This window comes from Muscardinus avellanarius (assembly GCF_963383645.1).
Source record: "Muscardinus avellanarius genome assembly, chromosome: 9".
NCBI lineage: Eukaryota > Metazoa > Chordata > Mammalia > Rodentia > Gliridae > Muscardinus > Muscardinus avellanarius.
The window spans coordinates 112,547,658-112,573,693 of record NC_137795.1 but is presented as its reverse complement, the minus strand read 5'-3'; the positions used below and the strand labels follow the sequence as shown (position 1 = coordinate 112,573,693).

The following is a 26,036-nucleotide window of genomic DNA, read 5'->3' as shown; positions in this document are numbered from 1 at the left end:
ACATATTACCCAAACATGCTATAACTTAATCAGTACTATACCCTTTTTAAACAGCCCTAGTGTTTTGTTTTTTTTTTTTTTTTTGGTGGGGTTTTTTGTGGGGTTTTTTTTTTTTTTGCGGTACTGGGGATGGAACCCAGAGGCATTCTACCTCCAAGATACACCCCCAGCCCTATTTTTTATCCTTGAAACAGGGTTTCACTGAGTTGCAAAGGGCCTCACCAAGTAGCTGAGGCTGTCTGCAAACTGCGATCCTCCTGTCTCAGTCTCCCAAATGCTGAGATTATAAGCATACACCACCACGCCCGGCTGTGTTGACATTTTTTGACTCTTCCAAATTGAGACTTTTTCCATTTTTCTTAGTATTAAGATATTTTAAAAACCCCACCAAGATTGTCTATAACAAACAGTGCATTTAAAAACCTAATACCCTTATTCTTTTTTTCTTTTCTTTTCTTTACTAGGGATTGAATCTAGGGCCATACCACCTCTGAGCTACATCCCCAACCCTATTTTTCACTTTGAAACATAGTGTCTCACTAAGTTGCTGAGGCTGGTTTCAAATCTACAATCTTCCTGTCTCAGCGTTCCACTTATTGGGATTACAGGCGTGTGCCACGGAACTCAGCTACCTTTGTTCTTTAAATAACAAATTAGTAGACTAGAATGAAAGCCTGAAACTTTACTTAACACAGTGCAGAAACCCAGAGCAGCACGCTCAGGGTTTCCCCAAGCACGGCTCATGCGCATACCTGCAGGTTTGGCTGGGCGTGCGTGGGCAGGAATGGCTGTCCTGGGCCAGGCAGGTACGGCTGTCTAGGAGGAATGAAAGGCCGGGTGGTTGCTGACCCTGGCTGGCTAAAGTGCAGGATCCCCACTGGACCTGGGGGCTGCAGGGCTGGTCTTACGGGCCTTTCCCTCGGGAACACTGGCTGCTGTCCTTGCTGACTGAATGCTGGTCCAGGCTGAGTGAACGGTAAGGGGTTCTGAGCAGGAACAGGATGGCTGCTGTTAAGAAGTGTGGGAGGCGGCGGCGGTGGAGGGGGACTGCGTTGCTCCAAGAAAAGATGACTCGGAAACCTGGGTTCACCTGAAACTGAGCAGCAGTATGACATGACCTCAGGTTAGATGGACCACGCAGCACTTCTTACAAAGCAGCTTTATAAACTGTCTTACCATGGACAAAAGCCACAAATGTTGACAGGTTATGAACACTGAGAAAGAATTCTAGATTTTGCCTCCTAACTCTAGACTGTTTCATGCCGAGACCACCTGCATTCTCTCAGCATCTGCGTGAAGACCTCCAATGCAGCTACTCGGCAGGTTAAAAAGCCCCGAGAGAGGGTGTTGTCTCTGGCCAAACTACTCCCCCCCGCTTTTAGATATTCTTTCATAACTATTATTCTTTTGGTAATGATTCTTTTAACTCTCCACACGAATTGCTCCGGTGGTGTAAGATCAGGACTGTGAGAGAAACTGAGTCCGTGGAAAACAAACTTTCTGGTAATTTGTCTAAGCCTCTAAACGTCCTCGGCTTTGTTCAAATGGTAATAAAATCTAGATAGAATTTAGATGCAGTGGCAGCATTCCAGGCAGTAATTACAAACACAGATCTCCCCTCTATCTCTGACCTTCATCCTAATCACTAACTTACAACAAAAGCCCTAGAAGGGAGGCAACCGGTGCCTCTATTTACCCCTCTCTGTGATCCTGCCTAGATACAGGAAGACAAACGTTGGGTGTGACATCAAAGTAACCTAGTTTATGAGCAGCTAACACTGCCCAATACAATGGAGCTGAAGGCTAGGAAGATTCTTGACCTTTACACCCAGTATGAGCCCTGCCCGAGGCAGGGAGGCACCATGTGGCTAAGAAAAGGATATTACAAAGGGCCTGGGACAGGAATATGGATTATTTATAAGATGAATAGGTTTCTAATAAGCCTATCGTTTGAGGAAAAGTGTTCAGCAGCTAAGGAAGTACATCTGACAACTAAATCTAAAAACTTCATGGTATTTTTTGGTGTTTATCTGCCAAACTGTGTTGTGAGTTTGCTTAAGCTTTCAGATTTTAGAAGGCAAGGCAGGCGACACCTGGGAGAACTCCATCACATCCACCTGGATCGCCACATCTCCCCATGTCTGCCATATGGACTAAGCCCTAAAGATGGAAAGTTCCAAAAAAAGTTAAAGAAGATTCCCTGAGAGGCCTCCAAGCCCTGGGCGTGCCCATTTCTCCTGGAAGTTGCCCTTTGGAACTGCCAGTCTGCAAGATCCAGAGAAGATCCAAGTTAATCTCTTGAATGCCGGACTAGTTTTTTTACCTTTGTTTACATGTTATTCACTATTGTTTTACAGTGATTGCACTCCCCTCTTTTTCTCTTATTATTAACCTCACTGGTGAAGGGTATAAATTTTTCTGGGTTCTTGTAATAAAGTGTCAATAGCTCAAGAAGCTTTTGTCCATGTCAGATTCTTTCCAGAAGCGCCGTAAATAGGAACTTAAAGAAATTTATTTCCTAGAGGGGAAAGAATCGCTGCAGATAAGTGGCTGCAGAACGGCCCCCTAATCCTTCGCCCATCTTTTCTGAGATTATTCGATCGTGAGTGGACTCACGGCAATTTCGATTGAGCAGTCTGTGGCAGTTTCATAGGCCATCTTTTGCAATTTCCTCCTTTGCGTGAGATTTCTATATTTCAAATACCTATGCTCTCCAATTTTAACATCTGAAGTGCAGGCAGAACTGCTATGGTACAAAACCTGACAATACAAAATCTCCCCTCAGAGCCAAGGTGGGTTTTAACAGCGACTGCTCAGGCGCACGGTCTAATGCAGCTCCGATGGCGTCAATGAGCCAGCTGGCCCCAGGCCCTTCTTCACGTACCTCCCAAGAAGAAAGGGTCTCGCTCCTGAGGTGGGGGCGGGGCTCTCCACTGGTCCTGGAGAGGAAGTCGTGGGGGCTGGCTGAAGTTGTTGGGAACAGGTCCAGGTGTATGCTGTGGAAATTCCGGAGGGCCCTAGAGAACAAGAAGGAAAAGGAGAGAGAGACAAAAACATCCTGTGATTTTCAGAAATGTATTCACGGTTTCAGGCTTTCCCATGGCAATCTCAAATAACTTATCTCCTAAGGTCAGCCTGACTCTATGAACATACTAATATATATGTACAGGAATGTATAAATGTCTGTGCACACACAAATAAATGACATGTTATAGCATAAGGGATTCTGGGACAAAGCTACTCTAACAGTCAGCACAGCATCAAGCCAGGAACTATGGCAGGCCTGTAACCCCAGCTACTTGGGAGGCTGAGGCAGAAGGAAGCAAGCTTGAGAACAGCTGCAGGGTTTAGCAAGATAGTCTCAATTTAAAAAACAAGAACGAGCCAGGCGTGCTGGCAGAGACTGGAGGATCACAGTTCACTTAGTGAGGCCCTTCCCAACTCAGCAAGACACTGTTTAAAAAAAAAAAAAAAAAAAAAAAAAAACAGTCTAAAAACTAGGGCTGGGGGTGTAGCTCGAAGGTACAATGACCCTGGGTTCCATTCCCGGAACACACAAAATAAATAAGTAAATAAAAAGGGCTAGGGATGTAGCTCAATGGTAGAATGCCCCTGGGCTCAGTTCCCTGTACTGCCTAGTGGACCCGTGGGGAGGAGAGCACAGCAGCATTAAAAAGTTAAGTCAAGACTTTAATATTATTACAGCACCACGAGCGGTGTTTAGGCTTACTGAAATCCATGCAATTATTGACCTTCTTTCCCATTAATCCAAAAGGCTAAATGTCTACTTTGGACATTCATGACATTTATCTTCTCAAAGATGCTATTCTCTGCTATCTATTTAATACAACCATAAGCTACAACTATGAAGCTGCTTTATTTCAAAAGAAAAAACAAGAAAATGAAATTCAATTAGTATCAGAACAAAAATCACCAACTTCTGATGTAATAGAAAAATGTGAATGTTTCAAAAACCAAATTATTACAACAGATAGTCAAATTGCTTTGCATAAAAATTTTTAAACAAATTCTTATAGATTAGCATTTCTCAATAGTACTTGTTGCTAGTAGAATTCTACAAATCCAAGGAAAACGGCTTCACTTTCCAATCGGCCTTTCAAGTATCCACTGAGACTTTCTGAACCACCATTACTTATGTAAGATGCAGCTTTTGTTTGTTTTGGCTAGTGCTGGGGATTGAATCTAGGGGCATTTCATACCCAGCCCTTTTTAAGATTTTGTTTTGAAAACAGGGTCTCACTAAGTTAAGGAGGGCTTGACTAAGTTGCTGAGCCTGGCTGCAAACCTATTCTCAGCCTCCCAAATACTGGGATTACAAGCATGCACCATCACACGCAGCTGTGATCTCATTTTGTAACACTGGTTTATGATAGTGATTCTAAAAGAATTGAATAACCACCCTGCAAACCCAACAAGAGCCAGCCAGAATAGGTGCTTCACAAGCATCTACTTCTGATACGGACCAGAGGGATTTGGGCAAGCTGGATCCACTGGCCGGAGCCAGGAGTCCTGGTTTGAGGACAGCGACTTCTACAATTGCTGCTCACACCAGGCCCTGGTTACCTCCACACCACAGCCTGGAAAGCGAAATAGACTGTGTCAATCACTGCTGGAATGGAAGGCCACACCATTACCTTCAGGACTTTTAGATCCTATTTACTCAACTACACTGGGATTTCAACAATCAAAGAAAATAAGTTGAAACTCCCCCAAAGTACATTTTAGCCAGAAAAGAATGAAACTCAGCAGGGAAAGTTTCAACCCACTTAGGATAAATTTCCCCTAACTTAGATATGAAAACAGACTTCATCACATTATATACCAACTTCTATATTGTGTCTACTTCTTTGGAAATATTCATTCTATGTTTCTGCCAGAGAGGGGGGGGGGAGAAAGAAAAAAAGAAAGAAGGGAGGGAGGGAGGGAGGGAAGAAGGAAGGGGAGAGGAGAGGAGAGGAGAGGAGAGGAGAGGAGAGGAGAGGAGAGGAGAGGGGAGGGGCGGGGCAGCATCTCTACAGACGCCGGCCTACTGTGGTGCTTCGGTGTTTCCTGACCCTGCCTGATCCGCAGCTAGCTGTGGCCTCCTGCCCTCAGGCTTGCTTGAGCCCCACCCAGACGCAGCCGGACGATCCACGGGCTGCACCTCTCGGCCCCAGCCACATTGCCAAGGGCTGGAGCCACCAGAACTTACACCCAACTGAAGTGGGCTATGCAGCCGCTCTCTGGCCCCAGGAACTCCTCTCACCACACACCGCCTTGCCCTGATCCCACTGCACAGTGATGCCCTCCGCCCACAGCCGCCCGCGCACCGCCTGCCTCCACATTTCATGTTCTGTCATGAGTAATGTGCTTGCTGCTACTTTTTAGCAGCAACCTATGCTATAAAAATAACAGCTGGCTCTATGCCTGCATTTGGTCAGTTTTCCACAGGAAGAGCGTGCTGAATCCTAAGAGGCTGAAGACATGCCATCTACCTGTTGACACATCCCCAACAGGGGAGGCCAGGCGGAGCTCGGCCTTGGGAAGGGCCTACTTGCCCAGCTCCGCTCCACCCTCTTCCCTGGGGTGGCTGCTGTGTGGCACACGGCCCTCCCACCTGCCTCTGCAGTAAGGCGTGGCCCCGTGGCCATGGGCCTCCGTGGCCCCAGCCTGCCAGGCACACGTGTGCTCAGTCGGTGCTGTCACTTTGGTCCCACTGTTCCCAGTGGCTCCCAGGGCTGTTGCGCTGCACAGACCCCTGGCCGCAGGCCTCCTCATCAGCCCCCCAGACCATTCATTTCAAGTGCTCCAAAGAGAGGTTTTCTCATTACAGATAAGGCAGAGTGTCCCTGGGAAAGGAGACAGGCTGCCACTCCTCCAGGGGTGGGACCTGCTACCTTCTGACTTCTGACTTTAGAGGTTGAAACCAGAGAAGACTGTTCTCTAACCCTCATCCTCTCTGAGCAGGGGCCTGATGTGCACAGTTTTCCATAAAACTTACAAGCTGCAAACTAGGTACCTATTACCTCCTGGGTCTCAAAGCACCACCAGACCCCCTGGAAGATATAGCATTCCTAACTTCTAGAAACACCTTTCTGTATTAACTGAAAATATATTGGAATCAAAAATCAAATTTTAATATTGTGATTTCCTTCTCATCCTCAAACTTCTTTCCTTTTAGTATTCTCCATATATGTATAAAATGCTGTCTAAACACACATTCACAGGCGTTCAATTTAAACGTCTGCGATAGAGGACACACACAGCAAGTTCTCTCACAGCTTCCCTCTTGAGGACATGGGGCCTTCGGACTCATCTGCGATGCTGAGGCCCAGCCTTCCATCTGGGAGGCTTGGCAGAGAAAGCGGCATTCAGAGCCACCCTGAGGTGGCTGAGACGGCGCCCCTCCCAGGCCGCCCTTCAGCAGCCACCTTCCAGCCGCAGCCTCGAGCATTCCATTGCATCTGGCTGGGCTTCCAATAGTGCCCTGGGAGAACAGAGTACTGCATAGTACCCAGTAAATAAGAGTAGCCAATCACATGTCATTACCACACACGGGGCAGGGAGTTACTAGGAATTGAACCCAGGCCACTGCTTTTTATTTTTTATTTTTTGTTTTGAAACAGGGTCTTGCTGATCTTCCTGTCTCTGCCTCCCATGTACTGAGACTACACCATGTCCAGCGTCATTATCATTTTTACATGACATTTTTGTAGACTGTCATTCCAGACTATATAACATATAAGGTTTCTGACAAGTTTCATGGGTAAAAGACAAGTCAGCATAGATCTAGCTGCACTCCCATCCTGAGTTAAAATCCGAAAGCCTCCAGACATAGGGTGCTGCCAAATACCAGGGAGTTGTGTCTCCCCCATCTCTGCAGTCCACGCCCACTCCTCTGCCTTCAACTGCTGGGTCTGTAAGGGCCGCAAGCGTGCCTGCTTTATCACAGTGTTTCCCTGCTTGGCACAGAGTCTGGCACACAGGCTGTTATGAATACTAAACAGACCAATGAACCATTTCTAATAGCAAGGAGTCCCAGCCTCAGGTCTAAGACCGGAAGTACCGCAGCATGATTAAAAACCGAGTGCCCATGAGCAAGCGGATAGTCTGAGTAGCAAAATAAAGGAAGGGAGAAGGTTCAAAAGGACCGACCCAGACCTCCAGAGATGAGCTGCCTGAGGCTCTTGAGCCGAGTGGATCTGAAACACAGTGCACCAAAACCAAACAAAAGCCAAAGTCTGGGATGACCAGTGTTTGGAGACAGAATTAAAGAACCCAATCCTCCAGCTTATCTGTATAATAGAAACAATTTTTATTTCTATTAAAACTATGCAACATCACTGGAGAGGAAAAGGGAATAAACATAGAGACTGTGCTCCACCCCCTGCAGCCTTCTGCCTGATTTTTAGAGACTTCAACTGTTCTTTGAAGGATAAAAGTTACCTGAACAGTAGTCTGTGGTATTTGCTTCCATACTGGTCAAAGGCATACAGCTCTCTGGCCAGCCTCTCTTGCTCTACCACTGAAGTGTTAAGTGTATGCATGATACACAATACCCATAAAACTACAGAGAAAAAATTCAAGTCCTTTCCCTCAGAAGACGGTGCTTAGCACCAATTATCCCCTGCAAAACACACACAAATGCGCATGCGCGCGCTTTGCACGGTCAACCCCTAAAGAAAAGAAAACTAGAGCCTAACAGCAAAACTCCTTACCCATCTAGCACGGTTATCTATACCTGGAGAGCTTTCTAAAGTTCTTCAAAATGGCTTTCCGTCTATGAATGAAGTTACTAGAAAAATGAAAGCAAGCAGCTTGTTGCTATTGTAGGAGCCTGGATTCTAACTGAACACAATGTGCACTGAGCCCGCTTGCCCCAGGGCCAGGGGCTGGAGTTCCCCAGGCTCCTGCAGGTCACATGGCCACGAGACCCAGCTCTGCAGTGACCTGAGCACAAGGGACACGTGCAGCCCAGACCTCAGCAACTGAACAAGACCTCCTCCCTCAACTCCCCTCTCCTCCCGCAGAGGCTGCTGGGGCCTGAGAGAGGGCCTGGCTGGCACCGAGGGTTTCAGGCTGCGAGGTGAGCCGTCCAACCACAGGCCTGAGGGGGCTGCTTCTCCCAGGACTACCTACCTTCCAGGAGCTCCCTCTCGAGCTGCCGGCTCCATGCCCTTCAGTCCCGCTTCCCAGGAGGCCTCACGTCCTCCCGGGAGGCCTCCAGCCAACAGCGGCTGGCAGTCTCCAGGTGGACAGAGCCCGTGCGCTAAATGGCTCAGCTCGGTGCCTCGGCTGGGCACTCCTGCCCTGCCTGGGTCTGGATGCAGGCAAATACGCTCAGCTGGTGGTTAGATAGAAGAACATGGGCCCCAGCAACCTAAAGCGGCTGTACCAGTCCAGGACATTCTCACTTTTATGAAAACAATGAAGCACTTGGTGTCTCAAGTCACTATAGCTGAGTTTTCTGTTGCATGAGCATTACTCCTGACCCAGCCTAGTAGAGTAAGCTTTGGTGACACCCCAGGTTTAATGTTAAAAGCAAACAGTTCAAAACTCCATCATCATGAGTGACGGCTTAGGACAAGAGCCTGTGTCTCCAGACCCAAGGTTTAGGAATGCTCTTTCTCTTTTAGCACAATTCTGATGAGCCAGATCCACAGAGACTGTGGTTCCAAGACTGGAGGGCACTACGTAGCAAGGTCCCTGACTTTAGCACTCATTTGGTCACTTCTACTATTTCATGGGCATAAAATGATAAAAATTATCCTCATTTCCTCTTCCAAATGTAGACTTAAAAAGACTTAAAGTTGTGACTACTTCACTTAACAAAGACTTTTAGTACTAAAATAATTTTACCTTTTAAAAGGAAAGACACGCCGGGCATGGTGGCGCACGCTTGTAATCCCCGCGCTTGGGAGGCGGAGACAGGAGGATCGCGCAGGTTCGAAGCCAGCCGCGTGCGCTGGCTTAGGAGACCCTGTTTCTAAATAAAAAATATATAAAAATAGGTCTGGGAGTGTAGCCCAGAGGTAGAAGGGCTTCCAGGAACCCCAGTACCATCAAAAAAAATAAATAAATAAAAGGAAAGACACTGGGTATGGTGGTGCATGCTTGTAATCGCAGTACTTGGGAGACTGAGACAGGAAGATCACAGGTTCAGGACCTGTTCTCAGCAACTTATCAAGGCCCTCTTAAATTTAGTAAGATCCTATTTCCAAATAAAAAAATAAATAGGGATGATGAGGTATAGCTCGAAGGTAGAATGCTGCTGAATTCTACTCCTAGTAACATACACACACACATACACACACAACCTAAAAGACTTCAATCTTTCAAATAACTGCTGTTTATGCTTTTATTCATATCCCTTTGAAAATTCAGGGTAAGAAAGTATCATTCTCTCATACTTCTTACACAAATTGTACTTTCATTTTTTTTGCATCTCTTGTTAATTACATGATGCTATCTCTATTAATCCTATTCAAGAACTGATAACTCGTTACCAAAAAAAGATGAAAACTTTGCATAAATTGCTTAGCACAAAGTTAATCGTACAAAGCCAGGAATAAAAAGACTCCAATCATTATTATGTGACTTATCGGCTTCCCTAAAAGGGTCAGTCTGTATGTTTTAATAAGACTAATTAAATACTTTAACAATGTCACTGAAACTTCATGAATTTTTCAATAATTACAACCTTTCTCTATAATATGTTTTCATTTACTAATCTCACTTAAAATGCAAAGAACTATAAGAAATCAATTGACACTTAAGAACACCTGTTAATTCTGATTAAATGGGTTAAATGCAAAGAATAAAGACCACTAGTGACCCTTGACATAATTAAAATTACAGCCCACCATCACAATGTGCTAATCCCCTTATCTTAGCATTCCCCAGAGGCCCCCCTCAGGTTGTGTCTCATTTAAATACCTACATTCATTTTCCTAGAAGGTATTTTGTATTTAAAGATGCATGTCAAACATTTTCAAGAAGCATATGTCCAGGGCCAATACTAGGTTTTGTAGTTAAGAGGGGAAAAAATACCACATAGATTTAAATATTAAGGCAATGTTATTGGTCCAAGCAGTGCAACCAGAGCCTCACTACAAGGTAAGATTTTTTTCTGTAGTCCAAAATACTACTTTTGCTAAACCTACTAAAGATTACTTCCACTCTTTCACAACATGACTATAGACTGCTCCTCTGGTACCTTCCCACAATCTGTTCCAAAGGAGCCCTCCCACAGCAGGCCCAACTAGTGAATTCCCCTGCCTGGGGGCCAGAGTGGGTCTGTCGGTTTTCCTCATTGAGCTCACTGAAATGTGTTTTGTTTTTCAGAAGAGGATACAGCAGAAGAGACTGGCCTCACATGAGACTCCCTGGTGCCAGCCCTGCCTCCCACACAGCTGTGTGGACTAAGCAAGAGTCTTCCCAATTCTCAGCTTCCTGACCCGTGAAATAGAGAGCAAGCTCTGGGCAAAACCTGAAAACAGTACTCACGCTAAGTTCTTCCTCCACCGCTGACCTTCAACAAAGCATGCTCTCAGAGACTACTTCCTCGTTCAAAAATACAACTAAGAAAGCAGAGCAGCGGAGCCAGCTGTCACCTGAAAGCGCGCGGCTGTGTTCAAGTGCCGATCTGAAGGCTTCCCACGGCCCAGGCACTTTCTCACAGCCAGCGTCCACACAGATGTTTCTAGCAACTTTCTGCTAACTGAACAAACGGTGGCACAGCAGTACTGCACAGCAGAAGACAAGGGCAAAAACCACAGGGCAAACTACTGGATAGCAAAAGATGAGGGCGCTTCAGGGCACTGCGCCCCAGAAGCCAGACGCCACACAGCATCTGCCGGCACTCCATGTATGTCACAGGGTTGCGAAGGTCTGGGTTGTGGAGGTGTGGAATCTTGGGGAACTACACTGTCTTTTACCATTACCCTGCAATCACAAAACTATGGGCACTGTTCAGAACTTACAGACCGGGACACCAAAATGACTGCATTACCAGTGAAAAAATTCTAATATTTTGGAAGACTTGCCATTTGATAGTTTTAAGGACCTCTTTCAAAGTGTATCTAAAAATGCATCTAAACAAATTTATTTATTCAAAAACTTCTCAGAAGCCGGGCGTGGTGGCGCACGCTTGTAATCCCCGCACTTGGGAGGCTGAGACAGGAGGATTGCACGGGTTTGAAACCAGCCTCAGCTATTTAGTGAGGCTCTCAGCAACTTAGTGAGACCCTGTTTCTAATAAAATATAAACAATTGGTCTGGGAGTATAGCCCGGAGGTAGAAAGCCTCTGGGTTCCACCCCCAGTGCCACCAAAAAAAACTTCCCAGAAAAATAAACATTAAAACAAAACAAAACAAGCCAGGTGTGGTGGTGCATGCTTGTAATCCCAGTACTTGGGAGGCTGAGATAGAAGGATCACAGGTTCACAGCCAGCCTCAACTACTTAGTGAAGACCCTGTTTCAAAATAAAGAATAAAAAATAGGGCTGGAGGTGTAACTTGGAGGTAGAATTCCTGGGGTCTATCCCCAGTACTGCTAAATAAATACATAAATAAATAAACACAAAAATAAATAAAACAAAAACAGGTACTGCCAGACACAGCAGGATGCCCAGAATTTTGACATTTTACGTGACCGGCATTCACAAGCTAAATGATTACACTGCAGAGGGCAAGGTGTACTCGAGATTAAGTCTACTTAATGGCATTATCCACCTGAAGAGGACCGGTAGAGGTGTCCGTGTAACCGTTGGCTTGGTGAGAACGCACCTTGCAAGCAGTTTTTACAGAACAGCTACTCTACAAGGAGCCAGCAAGTAAGACTGCCGTGGGCATCGTGGTCCTCATCACTTCAGTCTTTAGTCAGTCTACCTCCACCCAGCACGTAGAGTGCACGCTGACAGAGCACCAAGTCGAGTTAAAGGGTTACTGAATTTCATAAACCATCTTCTTTAATAGCTGTTACCATCATGTTTAGCTGCTCCTGTTACTGCTGCAGATGGGAATTCATTGATATGATTAAATTTGATGGTATGATAATGTATGGTAATCATGATTAATCAGAAACCCACAAGCAAGTGGGGGATGTTGGGTATTATGTCACCTGCATTTTAAACTGCTCTCTCCTTGCAAGCCTGACAACATCTGACAGCTGGAAGGATCTCCTGCTATATTCTGCTACTACTCATAGACTTGATAAGAGAGAATGCCCATCACTCCTTGCCTCTCTTAAGTGCTAATAATTACAAGGCATTGCAGGCATGTTGTAAAAACAGTAAGCATTCAGAAGAAAGACTTCCTTCCTGGACAGAAGAAAGTGCAGACGCTCATCTGCAAGGGCTATCATCAGAGAGAAATGTGATCTGATGCAGCAGTCTCATCAGACATGATTTGCATGAAATGGTGTTTAAGGCCCATCTAGCGAGCGTCAATCACTGCCAGCTGATACCACGCACCACCATGCAGTCCAAACTCCCCGCGACGCGGCAGCACGGGGCATGGCAGAGCAGCCTCATCTGCTGGGTCCATCTAGGTAATCATGTAACCTCTAGGAAGACTAATTCAATTCAATCTTTAAAGTAAAGTACCCATTTTTTTTTTTTTTTTTTTTTTTGCGGTACTGGAAATGGAACCCAGAGGCATTCTACCTCTGAGCTACACCACCAGTCCTATTTTTTACTTTTTAACTTTTTATTTTTTGAAACAGAGTCTCACTGAGTTATGAAGAGCCTTGCCAAGTAACCGAGGCTACCCATGAACTGCAATCCTCCATTCCTCTGCTGGGATTACAAGTATGCACCACTATGCCTGGCCTCAAGAGTACAGTACCCTCTTAAACACAATCTTAATTTTTAGTTTAAATAAAGAGAATTAAGAAATTATGCAACAGAAAAACTACGTAGTATCTAACTGGCTACCTGAAAGATCATTTACCCAGCATACCAACACAAAGCCAAAGGGCTGAATTGGTTTAATCCCCTAGATCACGAATTTTAAAATGTGTACTGCCTGGTAGTGAGCCACAAAACTAGCATCTGGACTAAAAAAAAAAGCTGGCAAAAATTTCAAAGTACCACTTGAAAATATTCTAATGATAGAGCTTTTAGTGCTACTTTAAGTGAGTAAGGTTTACAAAGAGCATCTTCAAGGACAAACATATAACTGGAAGACACACTTATAACAAGGGAAGGACACAACTTCCTATTAGGGACAGAAATAACAGAGACAGCGTCTGTGGAGAAAGAACTCAATTAGGCCTTTAACGTGAAAAACAAAGAACCTTTGGAAAACAATTCAAATAGAGCAAACCTAAACTGACTGTAAGGAAACTAGCTATCCTACCCCCTTTTCCCTATAAAAACAGAAAACTAAATGTTTCCTGAAATTATGGTCAGGGTCCTGAAATGAGTACAGAAGCCAAAAAGGCCATTTCCTGTGCTGACCAGCTTGCACAGGGACCACTGCTTAAACCACGGAGATCCACTTTACACCGGGGAGAGTACTGCTCTCCTGAATATGAGGATGAGTCATTCTCTGCTATGGTATCAACTGAGATATACTTTATATTTGTAAGAGACGATTCGGATCTAACTTGAAAGAACATTTCAAGTCAGCACTAAAATTAAGTACATGAAAAACATTTTTCTGTGGTACTGGGGGATTAAACCCAGGGGAATTCTACCTCAGATCTATACCCTCAGCCCCATTTTATTTTTTATTTTGAAACAGGATCTTACTAAGTTGTGGAGGGCCTCACTAAATTGTCGAGGCTGACTGTGAAGCTGAAATCCTCCTGTCTCAGCCTCCCAAGTACTGAGGTTACAGGTATACACCAGCATGCTGGGAAGAACATAACTTTTAGCAGGAAGCCTAAATTACAAAGCACTTCATAAAATTCCTTATAGAGTGAAAGGGGTTAGAAACCACATTGAGGTATGAAGACTAACGTAATCAAGAACCAACTGCCCAGGTTATAAGAACTAAAGCAATTTCTTGCAAAATGAACAAAAACAGTACTCCTTTTTATCCTTTGGCAGTACTGCGGATGGAACCCAGGGGCATTCTGCCTCTGAGCTACACCACTGGTCCTATGTCTTAGTTCTTGTTTTTTTGAAACAGGGTCTCACTGAGTTGCGAGGGGCCTCTCTAAGTGGCTGAGGCTGGCCGTGAAGTGGCTGAGGCTGGCCGTGAACTGCGATCCTCTGGTCTTCACCTCCCGAATGCTGGGATTACAAGCGTGCACCACCACGCCCGGCAATAATCCTTTTCTTATGACATCTGTCACTTTGACATCCCAATCTTTGCTTTTAAAGACTGCTTATTCAATTCTCTAGGTAATATTCACTAGCAAGACATAAAAATATCAGTCTTACAGATCAAGCACGGCCTAGAATGCTATGGTCTGGCCTAAGACGTGAAGTTTAAAATAATGTTGAATAACTGCATAAAACAGTGCTTGGTGTTACGCCATCCGCAGGGTGTTGTGACTGAAGGAGGAGGGCACTGGCCTGGCACATGCAAGGCACTGTGCTCCAGCCCAGTGAGGACGGGAGCAGGGGCTGGCGGCAGTATTACTCGGGGAATATCAGACACAGGGTTCTAAAGCAAGTATTTCTAATGTCTTCATATAATTATACGGTTGACTTTCAAGCAAGTAAAGCCTACTGCTCTGGGGAAGAGAAGTGATACCTCGGCCCCACTGTGCACAGGACGACGGTGCTCTGCGCTGCAGTTGATCTACAGACTTGACCTGGAGCCCTGACAAACCTCCTGCACGCAGGACCATGTGTGCAGAACAGCGCCTCTCCGCAGAGCAAGGAGAACGTGTTTAAAGGGCTGCGCCGTACAGGCGAGGTCCCAAGGAGCCTCGCCTTGCTCAACGGCCAATTTCATCAAGCCTGGCACAAGACTCCCCAGCCCAAAACTAACTGTATGTAACAAGGACACGTAATCAGTCAGACAGACTCAGAATAAATCTCAAGTTAAGCTTCTACTGTGAATATTTTATCAGTGTGTGTGCAGTCAGTATAACTAGCACTATGCAGAGTACTCAGCACAGAGTCAACCCATACTTAATGCTTATGGGATTAAATTTAATTCATAGCAACCAAGTTTAATCTAGTAGTAGTAAATGGGGAAAAAATGTTATGTTATGTAACCAAGATGTGGTATAGTTAAAAAGAGGAGACAGCCTAGAGTTTATCTCCTTTTTAAAAGGTAAATTTTGATAGACTTTTTAAAAGCACAGAACCTCCAATGTTTTTTAAGTAGGGTCCATATTTGATTCTTTTTGCTAAGGGTGAATGATTACAGAAAGTAGAGCAGGATTTTCTACAGCACAAGTTCACTGTGACTTCAGCGTAAGATCTAGCGACTGGGCTTGCCGGTAGACACAAAGCGTGAAAACTGAGCTGAGAATCAGCTCTCGGATTGTACGTGTGATGAACCCGCGGCCCGATTACTTCCTGTCACCCACACACGCCCATCTCAAATGATACTTTACTCCTTACAGAAATGTTCCTAATTGCACAAAATTCAAAAATAGGCAATCCTTGATATACTCTATAATCTAAAACTAAGTACAACCTGTCACAAAATTTTTCTTTTACTTTCCTATTGTAATATTCTCAAAGTATTAAGAGGTTTTCTCCTTCTAGTGTCAGATATAGTTTTGTTGCCAAAATTGATAAATAAAAGAAATTAAAAGTTATCTTGAATTGGTAAATTCCCTTTTACAAAAATATAGTTTATTTTGCAAAGAGGGATTGAACTAAGGGACATTCTACCTTCACGCTATACCCTTCAGGCCTTTAGATTTTTTTTTCTTTTTTTTTTTGTGGTACAGGGGGTAGAACCCAGAGGCCTTCTACCTCCAGGCTATACTCCCAGATCGATCGATCGATCGATCGATCGATCTACCTACCTACCTACCTACCTCCCCCTCCCTCCCTCCCTCCCTCCCTCCCTCCCTCCCTCCCTCCCCCTCTCTCTCTCTCTCTCCACACATACATACATACATACATACATACATACATACATACATACATACATAATTTTTGGGGGGTAGTACTAGGGTTTCTGGAAGCCTTTCTACCTCCGGGCTACACTCCCAGGCCTATTTTTATATTTTTATTTGGAAACAGGGTCTCTTAAGCCAGCAAGGCTGGCTTCGAACCAGCGCGATCCTCCTGTCTCTGCCTCCCAAGCGTGGGGATTACAAGCGTGCGCCACCACGCCCAGCTATTATATTTTATTTTGAAACAAGGTCTCACTAAGTTGCTAAGCGCCTCACTAAGTAGCTGAGGCTGGCTTCGAACACTCCTGTCTCAGCTTCCTGAGCGTGGGGATTACAAGCGTGTGCCACCACACACAGCTAGGCCTTTTCATTTTGAAACAGGGTCTCCCAGGTTGCTGAACCTGTGCTGGAACCTGCAATCGTCTCATCTCAGCCTCCCACATCCTGGGATATAAGCACATGCCAGGATTTTTTCTTTTTTGTACTGGAGTCTGAACCCAGGAGCATTCTACCTTGGAGCTACACTCCAGCCTTGTTTTATTTTCTATTGTGAAACAGGGTCTTGCTGAGTTGCTGAGGTCCTCACTTGGCTGAGGCTGACCTCAAACCTGCAATCCTCCCAAGTACCAGGATTCAAGGTATGGATCACTGCACATGGCTGTAATTGCTTTTTCCCATGAAATTCTAGTCCTATAATGCAACTGAAACATGAGAACAAGTCCACTGATAACTTTTAGATAGATGTTCACAATTCCAAGAAAGGGTAAAAAACTGCTTAAAATATTGCTGCTTTGTGATAACTAGCAGATAAAGCTACTTCATCAAAAGAAATGTATCTCATGACTAAAATCATGTTATCTTTGGATAATGCAATTAATAAAACTTAGCTATGTAGATAACTGCTTTGAATAAAAATTGGTGCTCAATAAAATAAGTAATTTTTTAAAATAATTTTAGAATTTGCTAAGTAATCCAAAGAAAAAAAACTCAGCTAAATACAGAAATGTGACCAGTAAGAACCAGCTTAAAAAAATCATAATTCACAAATAACTACAAATCAAGAAAGCCTCTATATACTCAGAACCGTAAATCCCATACCAAGCTTATTTTTGAATAATCACCTGATTGTATACAGTTTCTTCATTTAAACTTGTTTAACAAATGACAAGTATAAATGTTATCAGAAGTTTCAGAGCTAAAGAGCTTACCACACAGGCTAACCATTTGGATTCTAAAAAATCAGATTATGCGGCCTAAATAAGACTCTCTCTGCTTTACATCCAACTAACATTAAATTTTTATTTGTCTGGTCTATTTGTCTATTTTTTCTACAGATTTTTAAGAGAACATGCATTCACTGGTTTAATAAAGCCATGAACTGACTAAAAGCCAAACTAAGAATTTAAATGAAGCAAGCCCGGCATGGTGGCGCACGCTGTCATCACAGCGTTTGGGAGGCTGAGACTGGAGGGTCGCGGTTCACGGACAGCCTCAGCTACTTAGTGAGGCCCTCCGCAACTCAGTGAGACCCTGTTTCAAAATAAAGAATAAAAAATTGGGCAGGGGGTGTAGCTCAGAGGTCAAATGCCTCTGGGTTCCATCCCCAGACCCGCAAAAAAAAAAAAAAAAAAAAAAATTTAAATGAAGTAAAACATATATATTAAACAAATAGAATCAGTTAACACTTTCCTTGTAGTTACAGGTAAAAAAGTACAGAAAGTACAACAATGTGTTCATGTAGATGTAAATGTCTGAACATAAGAGAGTATGAATAGGTGTTTTGTTTTAAATATACCGTAAAGCGGAAATGTTCACTTAAAAATGCATAATGTAGCTCACTAAATACTTTGGCACTGCTTTTGAAAAGCAAGTGATCTTAGTTTTATTACCTAGAATTTGATACATTTACCCACAAATGCCACATGCCCACATACATACCCCTCATAAAGCAAGGCCTTTCTTCTTCCCACTTAACATAGGGCAGCAACAAAATCAGAATTCATATTCTTTAAGACAAAAGGCTTTCTACTGACGATCCTGGTTCAACAATTTTACAGTTAAACAAAATTAATTCTACTCTCAAAAATCCATTGACTTTAAGCTTTTAACAAACATTTTCCACTGCAGAGATTCCTGTCAATATTTACCAATCCTCACAAGTGTATCTGGCTGGAGCCCCTGCATGTGCAGTATTACTATCTCTTAGTGAATGTGTGCTCTTCCCCATCACAGCAGAGGCAGCAGCTGCTACTCACTGGAAATCGCTGGGGTCCCACGGCAGGCCTCGGCTGGCTCGGGACTGGCAGCAAGGGCACTGCAAGAGAGCACGACACATTACCACCAGCTCACTCCACACACACCTCCTGAGAAAGAAGGCGACCTGTGAGTCTAATACAAAACACACACGTGCCATATGTGCTATAACATTTAAAAGGTTTACACTTAAGAACTTAATATTAACTACTCCATAAAAAGGGAAAGGAGAGGTTTGGTCTTTTTTCCAACAAGCCAAGGCAAAAGAAGCCAGTATCCCTCTAAAATACAAGTGTAGTTTGTTTTCTACATCCTTACCAGGTTACCCAAAGTATAAAAGCTCAGTTACATTTCATGCCCCCAATCATATAGAGATTTAAACCTAAATCCTCTAGAATCACTTAAGAGTGGGGAGAGGGAAGAAGGAAAAAAATGAGGCAAGCAGGGAAAGGAAAATCAGGTACCCTGGGATTTGGAGAAAATGCTCACATCCTTACAAAGAAGGATCAAATAATCTATTATACTGACACTTTTAGTTTGTCTTTGTTTTCCAAAAAGCAGAACTCTCATCAATCTACCAGAAGAGCAAAGATTCAAATCTCACAGTAGAGAAGAAGTATGTCAGTTTCACACGTTGGGGCAAAATTAGATGTGCTAAGCTCGTTAAAATGTATTAGAGGCTACACTGCTCTTGATTTTGAAAAAGCACGTCCCCTTAATGTGTGCTGCATCTTTTGTTCAAACGTGTTGCTGGATGCACAGAGGGAGCGCTCAGATGATCAGAAATGTGGGAAACACCGCGGGCCTTTGACCACACTCCAAACTCACATGCTGAAGCCCACTCCCAGGGCCTCAAATGCCATCCCACAAGGGAAAAGGCCTTTAAAATGAGGTGGTTAAGGTGAAGAGTGAGGCCTCTATGGTGGGCTCCAATCTATCCTACACTGTACTCACAAAAAGGAAAATTTAGCCAAAAACATGTGCACAAGCTGAGAGTGTCAATGTGACACCTGCAATTCCGTTATTGGTAGTTTGAAACAGAAAGATCATAGATTTGAGGACAGCCTCAACAATATAGCAAGACCTTGTTTCAAAATAAAAAATAAGCCGGGCATGGTAGCGCCGCACTTGGGAGGCGGAGAAAGGAGGATGGCGCTGGTTTGAAGCCAGTCTCTCTCTGGCTTAAGAGACCCCGTTTCCAAATTTTAAAAAAGTATAAAATAGGTCTGGGAGTGTAGCCAGCCAGGTAGAAGAAACAAAAATCCCCCCAAAACAAAAAGACAAGATGTGCACATATCCAGGGAGGACCATATGTGACAGAGTCAAGACTCCAAGGAACCAGGCCACCCACACCGCTGACTCCATTCCATCTAAGAGAAAGTCTGGACTGGGAAAATCTGTTTATGCCCCCAGTCTGTGGTATTTGGCAAAGGACAGAAGATGGACTGGGACACATGGGGCAGCAGGCCTCACCAGCAGCTAGCGCTTCTCAGCAGGGAGCAGCCTGCCGTAACAGAAGCAGTCTCCAGACAGTGACCCGACTACCAGGAAGGCCTGTCCCGGCCCTCCGGTACAAGGCCACAGGACCGCACCATGCTCCTGACCTGCGCGCGCTGGAACAGGAAGGCATCAGCACACTCAAAGACTTCCCCAGGCATCTCCCATCTTCTGACACTATTCACCACCAGCAGTCCTTGCTGTCTGTCAGGCCTCAGGCGCTGTGCCAGGCTCTAATGGAGGCCCCTCCCACCCAGGGGTGGGCTCCCCCAAGGCACTGCTGCTCCTAAGGCTCACCACCTCCAGAGCCTTAGCCAGTCACATCTATCACAGAACAGGGCGTAGACCGAGAGGAACAGGATGGCTGCCTGTCCTCAAGCCTCGAGGGCCCAGCCCGCTCCCTCCAGAGTGCATCGTGTAGCCCAGGGAGGCCTTCTCCAGTCCTTCCCCAGGTCCGTGCCCCCAGTTAGGTGCCTGCTACTCAGGAGGCCTCTTCCCAGCCCACTATGGCGGCCCTGTACCTCGTCCTGCCAGACGAGCCTCTGGGACTCTGGCCTGCAGCAGCAGCCTTTCCCTTCCTCTACGCGTCTGACTTGACGCTTCTATCTCACACAGCTTTCTCTCGAACCCACTTCCTCCAGCCACCTGCCAGCATGCCGTTGCAGAGCACTGCCTAGGCCACTCACTTCCTCGGCCACCCGTCCTGCTCCCTGGCCCACTTCATATCGGTGCCCAGGTTCTAATCCTCGGCCTCCCCCGAACACTGGCCCCTTCCTCTAGGGTCTACAGATCCTGTGGGCCAGCACTGACCCGACCAGTACTAGTTGGCCATTTGGCAACTGGCTGCCACCTCCACATCTGGGTGGGGTGTCACCAGAACTTCTGGTCTCCCCCACCTGAGATGTACCTCCACCACCTGATCCACCCGTATCGACTCAGCCCTCACGCCCCGGTCTGTCCTGTCCCTCTGTGCTCCTGAGGTCGCCTCCTAGACAGACACACCAGCCTCCGCTCTATGGCTCCTCCTACACAGAGCAGAAGAGCCCCTTTAAAGCGCACACCAGGCTGTCGTTCCTCAGAGTGAGGGCTGACGTCCTCTGGGTGCTGGGCTGCGACTCAGGTCTATGCCGTACCGCTGCTCTGGTCACACTGGTCTTTGCAGGGCACTTGCACACACGAGGCCTGGACTCACCCTGAATAAGTCCCTTGAACTTGCTGGTCTGCTGTGATGGCGACCCTACTGAGTCAAGGCCAGCCTCTACCCTGCTCTTTCTCCTGCTGTACTGTTGTCGAACATGTCACTCACAGCCCTCATTTACACGTCTATTGCCAATGAACTGCCTCAGTCTGCTAAACACAGATCGCGACTGCAGAAAAATGTCCACTCTGTTCTCTAACACAACCGAGGGCCAGAACAACACATGCTAACACACATGGGACGTGTGCTTCCGAAAAGCTGCACACAACACCAGCAGCACCAGATGACAGCTCAGGATGGACTCCCCTCTGGCCAGCACAGCAAGCAGAACCTCAAAGTGGCACTCATCACTTCCAACACTCCCCGCAAGACAACGCACAGGCTCGCAGGCTCAACAACTGCCTCCCGTCTGTGCTTCCCAGTAAGAAAGCTCCCCCGGGGCGCCCCACGTGAACACACGACGAGAGCTCGTTTCCCAGACACAAAGCTGGCCATCAAGCTGAAAAGTGTCTGAGGGAACGGGGACGGCGAGCTCGGGAGCAAGCTGGCCATGCCTTCCAACACGGGCCCCACCCTGACCGCAGAGCGGAGAGCCCACGCACCTTGGACGGGGGCCACCACTGTCCCCTTGAAGTGGGGGTTGATGTGGATGTTCTTGGGCTGCGGTGGCGTCACGGGAGGGGGGGTGAGCATCATCCTCGGAGCCTCCATCTGGGGGGGCATGTGGACGCCCTGAGGCGGGGAGGGGTGATGTGGGTGCTGCAGGGGCAGCAGAGGCTGCAGCTGCTGCTGCTGGAACAGACTCCGGATCGGCTGCTGCTGAGGTGGCGGTGGGGGAGGTGGGGGTGGCGGCTGGGGAGGAGGAATTAATCTTGGAGAGTGACTCTAAAAACACAAGGAGAGAAAAAGACAGAAAACATTTAGAAAAAAAACTAAAGAATGCTGGTGTGTTGCAAGTTTACAGGACTGACTTTTTTTTTTTTCTGGTGGTACTGGGGATAGAACCCTCCTACCTCTGGGCTACACTCTCAGACCTATTTTTTATGTTTTATCTGGAAACAGGGTCTCTTAAGCCAGTGTGGCTGGCTTTAAACCTGCGCACCCTCCTGTCTCTACCTCCCAAGCTCGGGGATCACAAGCGTGCACCACCACGCCCAGCTACAGTGACTAACTTTTAATTTAACAAATAAATCAGTTCCTAGTAACAATCTATATTTAAACCATAGGATACACAGGCTGTTGGACCTAGTCCCAAGTGCTACTATCCCAGTGAATCCAAGAAGGGAAAAAATGGCAGCTCTTAAGTGGCCAGCATGAACTTTGAAAGAAAAAGATTCAGTCCAACAAAGGAAACTGCCTGTGGTGAGCACAGTGGCTGGCCGGGCAGGACAGCCCCGGCCCTCCGCCTGGGAATGGACCAAGCCTGCCCACCCCACTCGGAGTCTCTAGAGGCAGAGGCAGAGGCAGGCAAGAACCTGCAGGTGACCCTGCTGCAGGGAGGAAGGAGGCCAAGGAAGAGAGACTGGCCGTGTGGGAGATGGGAGGGAGGCGGTGTGGCCGCAGCATGGAGAAGAGGGGAGGCAGAACACAGAAACTGCAACCCAGGCGGTCTGGGATCCTGGGGACACTCGGCCTGGCAGGCAGCAGGAAAAGAAGAAACTGACAGCGACCACTAGTGCCCTGTGCCCACGAGAGCTGGGACAGCCCGTGATCAGACAGGAGGCCGGCGCTCGGTGCAAGCGACCCCACAAATGGGCATCTGTTAACGGCCCTACAGGACCAAACAGCGGGAATCAGTCAAAATGCAAACAAACTAATTTGACAAGCTTAATATTTTTTGGGGGGGGGCAGGTTTGGGGATGGAACCCAGGGGCATTTGACCTCCAAGCTACAACCCCTCCCCTATTTTTTATTCTTTATTTTGAAACGGGGTCTCACTAAGTTGCAGAGGGCCTCACTAAGTAGCTGAGGCTGTCCGTGAACCGCGATCCTCCGGTCTCAGCCTCCCGAATGCTGGGATTACAGTGTGCGCCACCACGCCCGGCAAGCTTACTTTTTAACCAGTGGCCACATAGCTATTGAGCAGTACTAGAATACTATTCACTCAGCCATCTAATTCAAGAAGCAACCCTCCCTGGGATGATGCCAAATTATGAAGATCTTCTGAATTCTGAACCAAAGATCTCTGTGAGGAGTGTTCTGTGGATCTAGAGCATCCTCCGCATGCTCCCCCAAGGCTGAGCGCAGGCTCTCCTCACCCATCACCCTGATACACACAGCAGCACCTCAGAATGGGGAGCCTGCCTGGCTTGCACCTGCTACCTTCCCTCGCAGTGGTCCTCCACAGGGGAGTCAGGAAGACTGCAGGGCCACTGCAACCTCAGCTCCTTAGCTATGTCCTCTGCAACTCAGACCCTTGTCAAACGAAAAAACATGAAACAAATAAGGCTGGAGGCATAACTCAGAGGTAGAATGACTCTGGGTTGAACACACACACACACACACACACACACACACACACACACACACACACACACACTGAACTCCCCCCCACACACACAGGCAGTATGTTGACTTTCTCAGGCTCATGGAGACACAATTATGCAAAAACTGGTCCAGTGCGCAACCATTTTCCCCAGGAGGCCAAATCAAAAGAGATGGCTGTTCAACATATGGAAGGACAGGCGTGGGTACAGAGGTCAGGGAAGGAGAGGAGGCGACCTGCCTGCGTGCCGGCAGAGGTACTTAGGAAGCAATCAGCTTTGTGCTCAGCAGCAGTGACCACCACCACCAGCCTCTCAGGGCACCCACATCCTGAGCCTACTCTTCTCTAGTACACAAACTGGACGCTCAGGCTAAACCAAGTCACCCTTTCTATTTCACCATTTCACAAACGAATCCTAAAACACTTCTATCCAGAGACAAAGTGCAGAAAAATGCACAGGAGGGCACGTGGAAGAGACCATGAACAGGTTCTTGCATTAAATAGACTTAAATACACTTATTTCAAGCCAGGCATGGTGGCACACATGTGTAGTCCCAGCATGTGGGAGAATGACATAAGGAGGATCATGGGTTCAAGACCAAGTCTCAGCTACTTAGTGAGACCCTGTTGCAAAATAAAGAATAAAAAATAGGGTTGGGCGTTAGCTCGAAGGTAGAATGCCCCTGGGTTCCATCCCTCATATAAAAATACATATGTATATATGTTTCTTTTCAAGATTAACTTCCAAAGAAAAAGGACATAAAATCCTCAAGCTAACAGAAGTAAAAAAAAAAAAAAAAAAAAAATTACAATTCCTGTCTTTGCTTCTGAGACATCCTATAGGAAATACAAAAGAAATTCAATAAATTAAAATTTCATCATTTTTTCTTAAATTATGAAAATTATGAAGAGTATATGATAATTATTCTAAAAGAAACTGCTATTTAAGTAAAAAAGTATTATCAAAAATAACTAGCTGGGCATGGTGGAGCACACTTGTAATACCAGTATTTGGGAGGCTGAGACCGGAGGATCACAGTTCGCGGACAGCCTCAAGTACTTAGTGAAGCTCTTCGAAACTCAGTGAGACCCAGTTTCAAAATAAAGAATAATAAACAAGGCAGAGGCTATAGCTCAAAGGTCGAATGCCCCTGGGTTCCATTCCCAGACCTGCAAAAAAAAAAAAAAAAAACTACTAAGCCAGGTGTGGTGCCACATGCCTGTAATTCCAGTACTTGGGAAGCTGAGACAGGAGTATCACAGGTTGGGAGACAGCCTCAGCAAGTAGTGATACTCTCATCAACCTGATCAGACCCTGATTTAAAAAAAAAAAAAAAAAGTCGGGTATGGAGGTGCACGCTTGTAATCCCAGCATTTGGGAGACAGGAAGTAGAACTGCAATTCAAAGACAGTCTTAGCTACTTAGTGAGGCCCTCTGCAACTCAGTGAGACCCTGTTTCAAAATAAAGAGTAAAAAATAGGGCAGGGGGTATAGCTCAGAGGTCAAATGCCCCTGGGTTCCAGGTTCCATCCCCAGACCCGCCAAAAAAAAAAAAAAAAAAAGTAGGGTTAGGGTTGTAGCTTGCAGGTAGAGTGCCCCTGGGTTCAATCCCCAGTGCCAAAAATACTACTCAACTACTACCTAGATTCTTTTTATAGTAAGTTCAGCCTTGCAAAAGCACAGAGGACAGGACAGCTCCTCCCTCGCGGCAGGAGAGGGGAGCAGCCGCCACTGCGGGCTGGTGGTGGGAGGACACCGGCTGTCACTTTCTCTTTTGGAAGCAGTTGCAGCCCTGGCTGTCTGGGGCTGCTGGATGAGCAGGACTGAACTTCAACTCTGTGTGAAGTCACAGGGGTCCAGAGGCAGGGACTTCAGCCGTCAGTCCCACAGCTTAGCTGTGATGTCAGGCTGAGAACATGCCAGCGTAAACCACGCTGCCACGCACAAAAGCATCCACCCTCGCGGCTGTTTTCCGGATGTGAACAAGACCACGGATTACCATGACTGGAGGCTGTGTAGGCAGCAGGGCAGGCCTGTGGTCCTTCATCCGGCCCCGGTCGCTGCCGTCTCTCCTCTGGTCTCCCATCCCACGACACGTCAGAGAGCCGCCTCTCCGCGCTCCCCGCCGAGAGCCATAGCGGCCCTGCTTATGCTGCCGCTCCCTTTCTTCAAACTCCAGCAGTGCAGCCTTGGCTTCCGCTGAAAGCTCTGCGAGGAGATGAACACGGTTAGACCTTCCGACGGCCTGGGCGGACGCAGGGGAGCAACAGGACAAAGCAGCAGGCCCAGCTCGTGCTCCCTGCGTGGCTCCGGCTTAGGGCGGCACGCACGCTGCTGGCAGGCGGGGCCTGCGAAATGGAGTCTTTCCTTGTGCAATAAAACACATGAGCTGCTATGGACGCGGAGGTCTTTCCACCAGAGACCAGCACAAGATGTTGAGCAAAGCTACAAGAAGTGGCTACCGTTACACCTGGGCAGTGCCTTCAACTGGGGGCGTCTGCGGTGGCGAGACCTGGCACGAAGGTGGATGGAGCGATCAGCTCTGCCCCCAGTCCCACCCTAGCTCACC

At 46.5% G+C, this 26,036-nt stretch overlaps 1 protein-coding gene across 1 annotated transcript in view; it reads right to left on the bottom strand.

Moving 5' to 3' along the window:
- RBM33 (RNA binding motif protein 33) overlaps positions 1 to 26,036 on the bottom strand; it is a gene marked incomplete at both ends in the record, with an annotated part of 103,117 nt that overhangs the window by 30,015 nt on the left and 47,066 nt on the right. The window contains 5 exons of the mRNA XM_080701130.1: positions 753 to 1,096; positions 2,885 to 3,017; positions 18,289 to 18,347; positions 21,584 to 21,833; positions 25,467 to 25,675. Of these exons, the coding sequence (XP_080557256.1) occupies positions 753 to 1,096; positions 2,885 to 3,017; positions 18,289 to 18,347; positions 21,584 to 21,833; positions 25,467 to 25,675 (995 nt within the window). The remainder of the gene's footprint in view (positions 1 to 752; positions 1,097 to 2,884; positions 3,018 to 18,288; positions 18,348 to 21,583; positions 21,834 to 25,466; positions 25,676 to 26,036) is intronic.